This window comes from Myotis daubentonii, chromosome 5 (assembly GCF_963259705.1).
Source record: "Myotis daubentonii chromosome 5, mMyoDau2.1, whole genome shotgun sequence".
NCBI lineage: Eukaryota > Metazoa > Chordata > Mammalia > Chiroptera > Vespertilionidae > Myotis > Myotis daubentonii.
In genome coordinates this window covers 103,369,484-103,385,121 of record NC_081844.1, presented here as the reverse complement: position 1 = coordinate 103,385,121, position 15,638 = coordinate 103,369,484, and the positions used below count along the sequence as shown (strand labels likewise).

General features: G+C 47.2%; 1 protein-coding gene across 5 annotated transcripts in view; it reads right to left on the bottom strand.

The window, feature by feature from the left end:
• The window catches only part of TENM2 (teneurin transmembrane protein 2), a 402,968-nt gene that overhangs the window by 52,694 nt on the left and 334,636 nt on the right, over nucleotides 1-15,638 (bottom strand). For all 5 annotated transcript variants that reach the window (XM_059699131.1, XM_059699132.1, XM_059699134.1 and 2 more), the window contains 4 exons: nucleotides 12,827-13,088; nucleotides 11,809-12,076; nucleotides 7,881-8,024; nucleotides 7,002-7,251 (listed from right to left, as the gene is read on the bottom strand). In XM_059699131.1, the coding sequence (XP_059555114.1) occupies nucleotides 7,002-7,251; nucleotides 7,881-8,024; nucleotides 11,809-12,076; nucleotides 12,827-13,088 (924 nt within the window). The remainder of the gene's footprint in view (nucleotides 1-7,001; nucleotides 7,252-7,880; nucleotides 8,025-11,808; nucleotides 12,077-12,826; nucleotides 13,089-15,638) is intronic.

Here is a 15,638-nt window from a genome sequence, read left to right as displayed (position 1 = left end):
GGTAAGACAGGTCTTCTGGCCAATGGAGGGATGGCAAGCAGGTGACCTCTTGCATGCCAACACCTGCTGATGAGTGATGGCTGCAGTGGGACAGGTGCGGAAAGATTCTGAAGCCAAATTCAAGCTCAGCTATGAAGAGCACCGTGACTCATCTGTAACATCTGCCCCGGGTGTGGGGGGGATCCTGGTGCCACCTGGGCCACCTACTTGCCATCGGTGCATTACAGGGTGGAGCCAGTACCACCAGGAGAAAGTCCCTGCCCACACCCAATCTTAGTTTGGCCAATACTGTCAAACCCTGAGAATCACAACCATTTCCTATGCCTGCTCCCTGCCACCTTCCCTCTCCCCATCCAGTGTTCTTCTTAAATGAAATTCATAGGTAATCAGATCCTATTGTCATAGGAGCCAAAGACCTTTCCTTTTTGGAAAACTAGTAAAAGTTTTGCTGTTTGTTTTTTTTCTCTTAAGAACAAAAAGACATGGCAATTTCAACAGGAAAGTGGCGGGAAGTTAACTGCATTAGAGAGAAAAAAAGAGAGAAACTGCTCCCCGTTCCTGAGGCCTCCAGGCTCAGGCAGAAGGAGCCCCACCCTTCTTTTGCTTCGGGCTGAGGGAGGAGACTTCAGGGAAAGAACAAAGAGGGTTTGAGGCCTGACTCCTGCTCAGGTGCTGCTCAGGCCTCTGCTGGGGGCCATCATTAGTGGTGGGTTTGCACAGGGATTACATTTTTATATTTTATTCCAGCATGTTAGTTTTTGCAAAAAAAAAAAAAAAAAGTAAGTTAATTAAATGATGCTGATAACTCCTGAGCTCTGACTGACATGGTACAATTTGAGATTCATTCTGCAAAGCCTGGTGCACCGGGGCGGCAGCCGGGAGTCTGTGTGTCTGTTTTATATTGCTTAATGAAAGTGAAATGTTATCTGCCACCAGTGGTAGTCATATTTGGCTCTTAATTATTGCAATATCAATTCCACTTTTTTTTTTTTTAAAGTCAAGATTTTGTAAAAAGACTGGATGGGATTTGGGTCTGCAAACCTGACCTACTTATTGCCTAAGAACATCTGCTTTAAGTTGATTAAGATAGTATCTATGTTGGAGGAAGGAAAAGGGCGAGGGTGGGGGACCAAGTCACTGAGAGTACAGAGTCGGAATGATCACATGGACATGAGCTCTGCTGAAAGGCTGAGGTCACTGCTACTCCAGTCTCGGGCCATCAGCAGAGTGGGTGCTTAGCAAGAAACCAAAACCACAGCATCGTTGGGTCTATGCATCCCTATGTTCAAAGCCCAGGCTTTGTGTCCGTGGTCTCAATAACACCAGGCTTATGCTTTGAGGAAAAAGTGGTGCCTCAGGTTCAAGAACGGAGGCGGATCAGCCCTTCACGCGGTGGAGTCTCAATGACTCCCCTGCGGACCTTCAGGGTCCCTCCGAGCGTACTCAGCTTGCCTTGCAGAGCACTCATCAGGCTGTCTGGTGATTTATGTGTGTGTGCTTGTCTTTGTTGTGAACACAGGAAGTAAATATGGACATGACTTATTCCCAGGCTGCTGATGTTTAGGAAGGAGTCCTGGAGAGAGGTAACTGGGCAAATGGGTTCTTGAGTGATGGAGAGCGGGAATGAGGCTGGGGAGATCCTGCCTTGGACTAGTTCCAACCCCTCATATTCTACCCAGAATCACAAAGCTGCAATCAGCTGTTGTCTCTTTTTTTTTCTTTTTATAAAAAAATTTACCTTTATTGTTGAAAGTATTACAGATGTCCCCTTTGTTTGTTTGTTTTTCTCATTGATCCCCCCCCCCCCATCCTGCACCCACCCCTCCAGGCCTTCCCTGCTCTATTGTCTGTGACCGTGGGCTAGGCAGCTGTTGTCTCTTTTCTATTCCAACTCCCTCCGCGGCCACAGAAGAGGGGGGAGTTGGAATGGCCACATTTTTTGTTTGTTTGTTTCAGTTGTAACTAAACAAAAGTGAGTTGGGACACACTTAGTTTACTTTTAGGGGATGTACTTATGTGGCTGCTATGTCCTCCTTGCGCCATCTTGTTAGGTTACTGCTGGACACTCTGGCTAGGAAGGACTTTCAGGAATGCCCCTTCCCTGTTGAGCTGATTCATCTCCCACCCTGACGGGAAGTGCAACGCCCAAGGTAGAAGTCACACCGCACTATTACCGGGACGTCAGTGACAAACTGGCTGATGAGCGTCGGTCCAAAAAATATTTAGATTATTCACTGCACACAAAAACCTGAAATGCTCAGAAATACTATGAAAGAAGCTTGAGGAAGTTTTCCCAACATTTACAATTCTAACAATTCTCACGACTTTGCCCATAATCAATCATTGAACATCAAAGAAAAATTTCTAATTTATCAGCACTCTGAAGCAACTTTTGATCAGCTATACTGAAGGCAAGACTGAATCTCTCTCTACTCTTTTTATAGATAATGATGTTACAAAGTCATTGTCATATTAAGAGACAATCAAAGAGGATGCAGTCAAAAAGTGTAGGAAAACAAGTATCCTGGACATGTATGAGTAGTTAATTAATAAAAAATTTAGGTTATTTTTCTGAATTTTGTGATGTTTGGAGTAACTGTCAGCTTTTCAAAATCTGCAGTTGCTTTGGTTTCTTTTCTCATCCTAAATAATTTCAGTTTCATTCTGAAATTTCACGAAACCTAGATCTGTCTTTGGTAAAAGAGCTCTTTGAAAACAGAGCCAAGAACTGCCCAAAGTTTTATGGTGATAATGTTGTTACTGTTATTCTGGGTGCTGTGTTATATTTGGTCTCCTGACCTCCGTGTTTATTCCCTGACTACACAGGGCAAGTGTCTGCTCTCCAACTAGAACCATCTTCCTCCTGAACATCCTGTGTTGGCATCCAGCAGGGTCTGTCCTGGTTGGAACTCTCAGGCAAAGCTTATCTTTGCCTGGTGAGGCTTATTCCAATTTCTGCTGCCCTTGCCCTCATTCCGATGCTCCCTCTTTCTCACGTCTCCTCCCTCTCCAGCAATGACAACCCTGAGCCAGACATTCCCTCCCCTGAAGAGCTTCCCCAATGCAATGATGCCGTTGAGTCACCCCAACAGCACCATCAGAATCTCAGCATGGCAAGTGTTTTAGTTGGATAAAAACATAATAAATATCATAATATAACTTTATATTTGGAAAATTAAAAAAAATAGACTATGAAATATTATGGAAAGTGCAAAAGTCTTATGTTTGCCAAAGGGGCCACATTAAGAAAAGCAGCAAGACACTGTCCCCTCCCTTATCAGTTACTGCCTTATTTTGGGGTCCAATTGCTAAGATAGTCTCAAACTGGAGGGGAAGGAAAGATTTGTCTAGGGTAGAAATTCACCCTAAGGTGGTAGTGACTGACATTTATTCTGCTCCACAGGGCTCAGGTTTTCTAGGGATCACCTGGAGAGGATGATAGTTATAAGAAGGGAAATGGGCTACAACAGGTCATGTCAGGCTTTTGGGGGAAGTGAATGTTGAAAATGTCTCCAGTGCTGGTGGCACTGAAGAAGGCTTTTTCCAGCATTGGACGTTTTCCAGGTGTGTTTTCCATAGGCAAAGGAAGGGAGAAGGACAGCGAGAGCACAATGGGAACGTCTAAATAAAGTTCTGATTCAGGCGCGGCTCTGGGGTGGGTGAGCGAGAGAGGGATGGGCACTGGCTCCTGAAATGGAATCATTGGGCTGCCAGCTCACAGTGGAGAAAAGACATAAGCAAGACAGGTCCCTCCCTCCCTCCTCTCTCCCTTTGAAGGTTACTGTTTTGAAGAGCGGGGATTGACAGCCCTTTGTTTTCAGGTATGTAGTGGGAAGAAAAGAAGAATCAAACCAGTGTTCTTGTAAAAGCTTAACTTCTAATCATCTCTGGATCCCTGGCTGATGAAAGCAAGAACATGTCCAAAGGCAGTTAAAAAGGAAAAAAACAACAACAAAAACCATATGGCTGTTGAGGGAAATTGGTAGTTCCATGCCCTCCAGCCATGTCATTGTCACCATGTGGGTGTGGCATAGCTCTGTGTGGGCCCTTGGCTGGCATCACTGATACTGTGGCCTCTACAACTCTAAGAAACATGGAACCAAGGGCAAATTCCAACCAAGGGGAGAACACTGGTTTATGTCCATTTTAACTCAAGCCACAGGTCTTGAGCTGCTGGCGTGGATCAGATACTACTCTAGGCATCAAGGGGCAAAGATACCCAAACTGCCTGCTCCACAGAAACTCACACACTAGGGCCCTAAGATTTACACAGAAATATCTAAAAAACAAGGCAGTGAACACTATCAACTTTTGTGGAAAATTAGACAAAGTGACCCAGATAGGTTGAGAATTATTTCCACTAAGGAGATCAGGCTTCAAGGAAGAAGGGGCCTTCAAATGGAGCCTTAAAGATGGGCTCGGTGATGAGGTAGAGAAGGTATTGTAAGTAGGCTGAGGGGCAGGAGTCAAGGTTGGGAGGTGGGAATGCAGCTGGCAGGTGCTGGTTCAGCGCTGAGCAGGGAGAGCAGTGACAAGGAAGAGGTGGAGGGCGACAAATGCCAGTGAGAAGCGTGACCCTCATGGGAAAGCACAATGCTACCTTCAGCGCCCTGCCTCCTCTCCTGGGTCTCCATGGCCCACAGGAGGCCTGAGAAGAAGAGGACTCTCCTGGGACAGAAGAGGAAATAAACATCTTGGGAAGGGGACCTCCTCGGGGCTCTAGGAAAAGTGGTTTGTCTGGCTGTCAACTTGGTAGGTTGAGTTTATCCAGCCTCTTCCATTTTGCCTCCTTCTTCCTCTCATTAATTTTTTGGTTATTACACCTTATTCACATGAACTCCCCCTTTGTCCTTCTGTGGTGGTTGGTTGCTGGCTCTTCTAGAACACAGCTTGAATTGCCTCACTTGCCTGGGTGCCCATCTCAGCCTGGAATGGCTGCTCTTTGAGCTTTGGTTTTATCCCTGTCTGGACGTCAGAGCCCAGCACAGGTGTGGCTCACCGTCACACTCAGGAAATGTCCACTGGACCACAGAGGTTGCAACCTGCTAAGTGTGGAGCTGCAGTTTACTCCTTTCTTTTTACCTCTCCCAGGGCCTGGCACAGTCTCAGCTCCCAAGAATTCTCAGCAGCACTTGCTGGTGCTCAGGTCATTGATCTCTCTCCCAGAAGGGGCCTCAAAGATATTAAAATGCAAGAGCAACCTGTGAGTTCATCTAAGTCCCGCACCTGGGAGCTGAGGCTGCTGCAGAAGGGACCACCATCCCGTTAATTGCTCAGGTCAAAATCCTAGGCATTACCCTTGATTCTCCTCTCTCTCTCTCTCTCTCTCTCTCTCTCTCTCTCTCTCTCTCTTTCTCTCTCTCTCCTTCCCTTCCCCCTATTCCTTATATCCAATCAATCAACAATTCTGATCAGATTTATCTTGAAAATATATCCCAGTTAGAATACTTCCCTATCTCCCTTGGTATCGCCCTAGTCCATATCACCATCACCCAAGTCCTGGACAACTGCCATAGCCTCCACTCTTGCAGTCTATTCTCCACACAGTAGCCAGAAATGTCTCTAAAAAATGCAAATCAGATCACATCAACTCCACCCACTTTCTACTTCCACCTCCAATGGTTGTCCATTGCATTAAGAATATGATCCATTCTCATCAGCTTGATAATGAGACCCTGAAGCATCAGTCCCCTCCCTACCTCTCTGACCCCCTCTGAGACACTCTCTCCTGAGCTCACCACCCTTCCGCCATATTGGACTTTATTTGTCCCTTAAATAAACCAGGTTACTTGCTGATATGAGGACTTCTGCACAACTTCTCTCTGCCTGGAACCCTTTCCCCCAGATCTTCCCGTGGTTGACTTCATCATTCAGGACATAGTTCAAATGTCACCTGGTCTGAGAAGATTTTCTGACCACTTTACCTTATGTAGCTTCCTCATCCCTCCTCCATCCCCACCATAATTGATACCCCTTAGCCTGTTAGGTTTTCCTTAAAGTATTTAATGCAACTTGAAGTTATGTTTTAGTTGTCCACATGATTTGAAGTTCTATATCAGACCACAAACACAATGACTAGGACTTTGTTGATTCCTATCTATGCCCCCCCCGTCTCCCCCAGGGCCCCCTCAGCCAGCCAGTCCCAGGCACAGTATACATTCCCCAAGTATCTGTTGAATACATTTCTCCCCTATTTATAGACTTCATCTCTCTCTACTTATAGATCCCTCTCAAGGTTCAATGGCCTGGAATCAACTTCCCTGGGAAGAGAGTTTCCAAGAAACTCTGTTCAGCACAGGGGAGACTCCCCTGGGCTTTAGACTTAGCAGCAAGCACTGAATCTACCAGGGAAGGGGGCAGGAGCTGCCTAGTGGCCTATTCTAAGTCATCCTAAGCCACATCCTAGTGAAAGTGGGAAGATGCAGAGAATTCACAGAGTGCTCACACATAGAGCTGCTCAACATAAACGTGTGAACCAGTAAATAATTATCAGTGGTTCTCAGATGTTGACAGGCACTGGAATCTCCCACCGAGCTTGTCAAGGATAAAGGATGCCTTGGCCTCCTCTAGACCGACTGGATCAGTCCTCTGGGGATAGGCTGCGGGAATCTGTATTTTTAAAAAGTGCCCCTTTAGAAACCACAGAAATGGACCAACAGCTTTGAGCAGCTCTTTCACTGTCTGGTGTGTGTTAGATTCAGGCCTGGGGGTTTGACAACACATAGCTACCCGGGTCCCAACCCAAACACCAGGACTGACATCACTTTTCTAGTTTGTAACTCAGGTATTGACAACTGTCTGAAATGCGTGTGTGGTGTTTTACAGCTACACAAAGCCTTTCCCCAAATCCTCACTTGAGTCTGGTCCTAGGTTTCGAACCTCACCCCATCACAGGGAATGTCTATTCTCTGGAGAAGCCCAAATGCAGCCACCGATTACCCATGGAGCCGTGTGGCCGTGGCAGCCACAGAACAAAAGACGGTGTCTGTGTGGCCGCTTACCGTAACTCCAAGATGCTGGTCACGTTGCGGGAGGGATAGATGCGCCGGATGTAATTAAAGTCACCAACAAAGAGGCTCCCATCGACGCCCACAGCCAGAGCCACGGGGGCCAGCAGCTTGTTGCCTTCGGCGAGGCCGTTGCAGCTGGGGCAGGAGATGCTGCGGCGGCGGCCGTTGCCCATGATGCTGGTGATGATGGCGGGCTGCTGCGTCAGGAACTGGTTCTCCCCGGTGCCCTTGTGCAGGATGCCTGCGGGCGGTACAGAGGGTGGCCGTGCAGCCCTTAGGGCAGTGATGGCGAACCTATGACACGCGTGTCAGAGGTGACACGCGAACTCGTTTTTTTGGTTGATTTTTCTTTGTGAAATGGCATTGAAATATATAAAATAAATATCAAAAATATGTCTTTGTTTTACTATGGTTGCAAATATCAAAAAATTTCTATATGTGACATGGCACCAGAGTTAAGTTAGGGTTTTTCAAAATGCTGACACGCCGAGCTCAAAAGGTTCGCCATCACTGCCTTAGGGAGACACTTCTATGGGCCTGACGACGGGACGGGAAGAGATGTGGGAAAGAGAAACCCTAGGAAACGTCAATCTGATTTCTTCCCTTTGCCGAGAGATGGGATGGGTAGACCCCGGGCTATGGGGTTGGGTAGGATAACATTTGTAGAGATAATTGAAGAGTTGTGAGGTACACGAAGGCGGACGGTCTGGGAAAACCAGCCCAACATTCTTTGACATTTAAAAAGAGAAGGTGGGAGAACCAGCGAGTATTTGAAACTGGCCGAGGGAAGGGGAGAGACTACCAATGCAATGGAGAGAAGGGTCCAGGAGAGAGGAGGCCGTGTTCGAGGAAGGGAACGTGCTCACATACCACTCTTCACATTGAGGATGTGATGCTTGTCCAGGGACCAGCCGCCGAGGTTGGATGGGTCCAGCTCAAAGCCCTGCAGGAGGGCGGTCCTCTTCTCCCACAGGATGAGGCTGGGGCAGGTCTCATACTCGAACCCCACCGACACTGAAAGACAAGAGGGGAGGGCCGGCGGGGACCGGAGAGTTGACTGATGACAGCCGAGCACTCCTCAGGCCCGGGAAACACGCGTTTACCCCAAGACCCAGCCCGCTCCCACATCCCGCCCAAGGAGGCGGCTGATTGCTCTTCTCCTCACGATCCCACACGATATTAAATTCAAATTTCAAGCTGAACTCCACCTTGAAACTTTACACAGCAGTGCTCCGTGGGGATGGAAAGACCTTTCCGAAGAAGAGCTGGCTTTCAGAAATGACCCCAGTGACGTGGAGGCAGGAGCTGAATCATTCAAGAACCGATTCAGTTCTCCTTCCGAGATGGACAGGAGAGACCATCTCCCTCAGCCCGCTGTTCGCGGCGTGCATTTATTATAGTTTTGTTATTTATTTGTAGACGCTGGGAGAAAGGCCCAAGGAAGCTTAGTGGCTATTTTTATTGATTTCAGAGAAGAAGGGAGAAGGAAAGATAGAAACATCAACGATGAGAGAGAATCATTGATCAGCTGCCCCCAGCCCACAACCCGGGCATGTGTCCTTGACTAGAATCAAACCCGGACCCTTCAGTCCGCAGGCCAGCGCTCTAGCCACTGAGCCAAACCGGCAAGGGCTTAATGGCCCATTTATCAGGAGACTGGGGGCAGCAGCCTGGGTGAGTGGAGGCACTCGGAATGTTCACTCCGGATTCCAGAGGGTGCCGGGCGACTCAGGCACCGGACCCAGCCGCCAGTTCCATGGCAAGTCAGTGGGGAACAGAACCCAGAAACTGCAAATGCCCCCGTGTTTGCTGCAGGGACAAATGGGAGAGAGAAGCGGGAGATGAAGGGCTTAATCCTCACTCTGCTCCGGCTCAGACCTCCTCGTGGCTTCCCTTTCCCACGTGGAAAACGGAGCGAGTGAGGCCTTAATTTCTCAGAGAGATGCAGGAAGGAGACATGAGATAGAACACCAAGAGGCCGTACATTTTTAATTGGAATGCTGCTTTCGAAAGATGAGCCACTGTTATTATTGCGATTCCTACTACATTAAATTCTTAACTGCGTGTGTCACCTTCGGGGATTCTTGTAGCTTCTTTTAAATCCTGAGATATAGGAGTGTCGATAGGAACAGAAGATGCATTTGATCTTTTTTAGAAAAGCCATATATTTCCTAGCTTGTCCTCTGAAAATTCCAAGAAACAATGACTGTCCCAGCAGCAGAGAGAATTGCTAGTGCCTGGCTTGTGGCCTTGAAATATGATTTCTCATTAAAAAGAATCAGGGCTCCTTGAAGATATAGTCAGAGCAAGAAATGAACAAGATGAGGCCTGGGCATTTTATCACACCAGATAGAAAGGAAGGAACAAGAATCTACTGGGGTCATGTTGAAAGAATTTGGGAGTCAGCTTGAAGAGGCTCCAAAGATGGTGCAATCTGAGCATTAGTAAAGAAAATAACTTCCATGGATTAAAACTACTATATTAGAGACACTTCACTCTATGAGTTCAGAATGGTATTTTTATTTATTTATTTAAAATATATTTTTATTGATTTCAGAGAGGAAGGGAGAGGTAGAGAGAGATAGAAACATCAGCGATGAGAGAGAATCATTGATTGGCTGCCTCCTGCATGCCCCCTACTGGGGATCAAGCCTGCAACCTGGGCATGTGCCCTTGACTGGAATCAAACCCAGGACCTTTCAGTCCGCAGGCCGATGCTCTATCCACTGAGCCAAATTGGCTAGAGGCAGAATGGTATTTTTAAAAAACAGTAATTTGCCACCATTAGAGGATGTTAAAGAAACTGACTTATTATACTGAAAATCCTATATAATAAAAGAGTAATATGTAAATTAACAATCACTCCGGGATAAAGATGGTGGTGCCCATAGTGGCCAGGGTGGGACACTGGCAGCGTCACCCCAGCAATGTGAGCCCAGCGTCTGCACCCCTGCTGTGTGGAGGGAGGGGAGGGGCCTCGGGCCGGAGGCCGGGGTGAGGGACGCTGGTGTTGTTGCAGGTTGGGCTGTGGGGACCCCACCCCCCACTCCCCTGTACATGAATTTCATGCACCGGGCCTCTAGTTAGTAAATAAAGGGAAAGAATCAAGCCTTTATCCTTTCTTATTTGAACTATATCTCAAATAACCAAGCAGTTAAAGAGAAAGCATCTCTAAATGAAAGTATTCTAGCTAATAAATAAGGAAGCAATGATAGAATTAAAATACTAATTTGTAAATCCTAATGGCCTAATGGATCCAAGCCATAAACATCAATGTCCGCTAAAATCACCAAAGAAAAAGACCAGCTGACATTAGGTGTCATCTCATGGAGAAGACAACACCACCTAGCAAGTTGTCCTGCTTAAAATTTTTTAAAAAATTAAAGAATAAAATATCTAGGAATAAATTTAAACAAGGAGGTGAAAGACCTGCACACTGAAAATTACAGGACACTGATGAAAGAAACTGAAGAAGACACAAATAAATGAAAAGATATTCCATGCTCATGGACTAAAAGAATTAATATTGTTAAAATGTCCATACTACTCAAAGCAATTGACTCATTCAATGCAATCCCTATCAAAATACCAAAGGCTTTTTTTCACAGAAAAAGAACAAACAATCCTAAAACAATCCATAGGAATGTTGAGAAAGAAGAACAAGGCCAGAGGCACCATGCTCCCTGATTTCAAACTATATTACAAAGTTATAGTAATCAAAGCAGTATGGTATTAGCATAAAAAAGACATATAGGTCAAGGGAACAAAATAGAGAGCTCAGAAATAAACCCATGCATATATGGTCAATTAATTAATGACAAAGCAGCCAAAACTATACCAATGGATAGGACATACAGTTTCTTCAATAAATGCTGTTGAGAAAACTGGACAACTATCTCACACCATATACAAAAATTAACTCAAAAGGGATTAAAGGCTTGAATGTAAACCTAAAACCATAAAACTCCTAACACAAAACACAGGGTAACATTTACGGTGAAAATGTCTGAGTGTGCTGGTTTTTTATTTTGGTAACTTACTACGGTTCTTGAAAATCACAAGCCTGTTGTTAAAAAAGAAAACAAAACCAAAACCAACAGCACAGGAATCTGCATTTTAATGAACCCAGATAGCTTTCTACCAGTAGGAAACTATACTGGGTAGGTTGACATTAATCCACAGCCCACAACTCTTCAAAGCCTGGTACCCGCAGGACACTTCTCTTGGGGTGGTCTTTCATAAGTGTGTGTGTGTGTGATGTGATCTCAAAGGCAAAGCCTGAGACACAGCTCGTGGCTTCCAGCTCCCCCAGCGCCAGTTTCTGATCCCCACGGTGCATTCTGGGTCATTTGCATGTGCTCACTCGGAAAGTGACCACCTCTCTCCCCTATCTTGAATATTCTCCTTGTCCACTGCATCCCAGCCTCACTGGCCTCCTTGTTGTCCTCCAAACACACCTCCTTCTCCTCTCTTTTTCTGCCAGGATGTCACCCTCCGAGGAGCCTTCCCTGAGCGCCTTGGATAAAAGGCGTTCCCAGTGTACATCACTCCTCCCTGGTACAAATCACAGTATGAGCACATATCACTGCTTGGTATTTTCTTGTCTAATTTGGGTTTATTATCTTGATCCCCCACTAGCACAGAAGGTCCAGGGATGGGACTCTTGTCTGTCTCACGGACCACTGCATTTCTATCTACTAGAATAATTCTTGACGCATTTTAGGAACTCCATAACTATTGGTCAAATGAATACATGATGAAATTCAAGCATCAATAGGGGCTTGAAACCCAAACGTACCGACAGCGTCAGAGAGTCCGTAGACCCTTTGGCCGTACGCATCGGTCTTGTCCCAGATGAAGGTGTAGGCCAGGTTGGAAGAGGCCTGGAATGACTTCTGGAAGAGGTGTCCCTCCACGGCCACCATCAGGTGGACCTTGATGAGGTTCAGGGGCACGGTGGACTGGGTCATGGTGATCTTCAGCAGCGACTTGTAGCCTGCGGTCCGGGAGCTCAGGTAGCGGAGCTTCACATTGGAACCGGGGAGCTCAATTTCCTCATGAAGGACCTGAGAACACGCGGCACACACACTGCATCAAACGCCCGCGGCTGGTGGGCTGCTCGCGACCCCGAGGCAGCCCGCCTGCGGCCACCCTCACGGAAGCATCCCGCCCCGTGTGGGGTGCAAGAACCACTTCCCGAGGCTGATGGAAAAAAGAAAACCACACCAAAACTTTATCCTACACCATGGAGCGAAGGCGCTGAGGTTATGATTTCTGGATTAATAATTATTCTTGGTCACCATTGTGTTTCTTTTTAAAAGCCACGCGGTTGGCAAAAGATGTAAATAAGAACAGCAGGCTTTATTGCTAGCTGCACGCGAGGAGGCCGCGAGAGGCTGTAATTATATGAACCCGCAACTTCCACTGACAATTGGTATAAAGCAACAGGGAGGCAATAATGTAATATGCCCTCTGTTGCAGCCTCGAGGTAGATCATTAAAGCGCCTCTTATCATGTGTCTCTGTGAGTAACAGGAGTGAAAAGCGATTTACAGGTGGGTTACACATCTGTATATTGTTTTTCGTTTATTAAAAGCGCTGGTGACGGCCAGAGTCTTGCACGGCTATCTGGAAGCATCTCGAATGTCCAGGAGAGATTCGGTCTTCTCTTCAGTGACTACAGATTCTACTGTGTTCCTACTTTTTGCTTCTCCCCTTCCTATTGGTTTCTGGGCCCCCCCGGGGAGAGACGGGGTGGCCAGCCAGGTTCGGTCAAGGCGGTATTGAAAGTCCTACCCCGGTCCCCGCCCTTCCTACCTGGGTCTCGGGCACGATGGGGTTGTGCCCAGGGGCAGCACTGAAGAAGGTGGACAGCGGGGAGGAGATGATGATCGGATCTGGCCGGACAAAGCCGCTGAGGTCACAGCTGGGGATGGAGTTCTCCTCGGTCTTCATCACCAGGGTGTCCATGGCGTAAAAGCTGTTCCACGGCAGCCACACGGTGCGCTCCTGGCTCATGAACGGGGCTCGCTCGAAGTGCAGGGTCAAGGAGGCGCCCCCATTGGCGATCAGGTCAAACCTGGAGAGGCGGGAAGTGGGCTCCCTGAGGTGGTGAACGCGCCCTCAGACGAGGCAGGCGCTCTGAGAGCAGAGGGAGGGGCCGAGCACGCGGGGGAAGAGCCTGGGCTTTGGTGGCCCACGGGCTGGTTGGAACCCAAACTCTTCCATTTACTAACTGTGTGTCTGTGGGCAAGTTACTGACCCTCTCTGAGCCCACGTTTCTTCACCTATGAGCTGGAGATAATTACAGCAACTTCACAGAGTGGCTGAGAGAAGGAGAGATCGTGGTGAGTGCAGAGCAGGGCTAGCTAAACCTGGCCCATCCCCTGTTTGGGTATAAAAAGTCTTATTGGAATACAGCCCATTCATTACTTATCTGCTGGAGATGTTGTGTGCTACAAGGGTAGAGCGGAGTAGGTGTAACAAGGAACCATCTGTCATGTAAGCCTAAGATATTCGCCACCTGGCCCTTTACAGACAGTGTCGCACTCCTGGTGTCAAGCACTTAGCATCGTGCGAGGCTCACACACAGCGGGGCTATAGCGATGCGATGCCAGGACAGAGAGGGGCATTAATGCTTCCTTCTCACCCACCGGGGCTGTTTCTGGGCTTTTGTTTGTTTCAGAGAACCTCAACTTTTTCGAGCTACAATGGAACATATGACATTACATTGATTTTAAGTGTACAACATGATTTGATATTTGTACAGATTGTGAAAAAGTCACCGCAATCAGCCTAGTATCACCCCCACACATAGTTACACGTTTTTTTTTTCTTCTGATGAAAACTTCAAAGATCTCTTAGCCACTTTCAAAGCTACAATACAGTATTATTAACGACTACCGTCGCCATGCGATACATCCACCCCTGGGGACATTTCTATCTTATACCTGAGTGTGTACCTCTGGACCCTTTCACCTCCTGTTCCTGTTACTGATGCTTTTGCCAGTCATCCTTAAACTACATTCCCCATGTGTCCCTCCAGAGCTGGACGGAAGTGCATCGCCAGTAAAGTAAAATAAAGGCTGCTCTTTCCCAATTAACAGATGAGGAGGAGTTCACGGCGAGAAGTCTCAGTTTTAAGCGTCCCTCCTCCACGGGGTCTCACCCTTCGAGGGCAGTTCATTCCCAAATCCCCGGCAGCTCCCGAGAGCCTGCGTCTCAGTCACACTCAGCGAAAACACACGACCCACAGGCTTCACCTGATTTTGGTAACACCTTTGGCGTTTTTAAGGAACGAACACGGTGCACGTGAATATTGAGATAAGGAACAGAGCACGCACAGTATAATAATTTATTTATTACAAATTTGTGTATTTACAGGGGTGGGCAAAAGTAGGTTAATAATAAAAAAGAATACAACAATTAATAGATAAATAATAATACAAGAATGAACTCTGTTTCACATACTCACAACTGTACACCTGTTTTTGTCCACCCCTGTATTTATTTGGGGGCATGTACGCTGCTCGGGACGGTTTTGTATGGGACACAGAAGAGAGGCAAGTGTTTTGAAGGGAAATCATGTCTAGTTGGTGTGACAGAATCAAATCGCCAGTGTCAGCGGCACCCACCTGCTGCTAAACAATGGGGCTCCTCAGAGCACCCCCAAACACATCCTGTCCCTCCCATGGCTTTGCAACCTGGCCAAGCCACAGAGTCACCGATCTGGGAGCTTGGAGAGATGACCTGGGAGGTGGATTTGGGCCACAATTAGTCAGGAAGCGGCTGAGGGAGATGGGACAGCATAAAGTGGGGACAGACAGCAGGATGAGGTCTCAGAAATGCCCTCCTGTTTGTGACAGGACTTTGCAAGGCAAGAGCCCTGGGTTCTAAGAATTTGCAAGGGCCCGAGTAGCTCTGCATGGCACACAGTCCTCAGAAATGTGTGGGTGAGATCCTCAGAGACTTAGCAAATATTGAGACTGTGGTGTGAATCCGCAGATGTCTTCCTCGGGTTTCACAGGTGGGCAAGTGAGGATAGGGCTGCTGTGGCTGGTAATCTTTGAAACTACCTGTAAGGGTACCTCAGGGCATTACAGAATAAGACCAGACTTTTCACCAGAGACAGGCAAGAAGCACATTTCATGACACGGATATGCTTTCCCAGAGTCTAGTTTTATAGAAAAAGTGTTGCATCCGATTTACAGCAACAGTCTCTTCTTCAATTTGGAATAGAATATAAGTGTGTGTGTGTGTGTGTGTGTGTGTGTGTGTGTGTGTGTGTGTGTGTGGTTTAGCCCAGGGTGAGTGAGTTTCCCCCTTCCCATAAGTTTCTTTTATTCTTATCTTTTTCTCTGAATTGCAACTCCGTGCCCAATGGATTAGGAAAATGACGGGCTTTCATCTTGGTGGGGGCTGCACGGGTACGTGTTTCTAATCAGAAGATAATAGGGAAAGGTTGGCTCTTTCCCACAGCAGGGTGACGGCTAAATGTATTTAATTAGATTTCTCTGATTATATCCCACCTCCTCAAAACAGGAGCGCGGACAACACAGCTCCGAGAGCCGCAGATGAAAGCAGAAGGGGTTCACCACAGGACGCTGTGCCATGCGGCTCCTTGTCACCT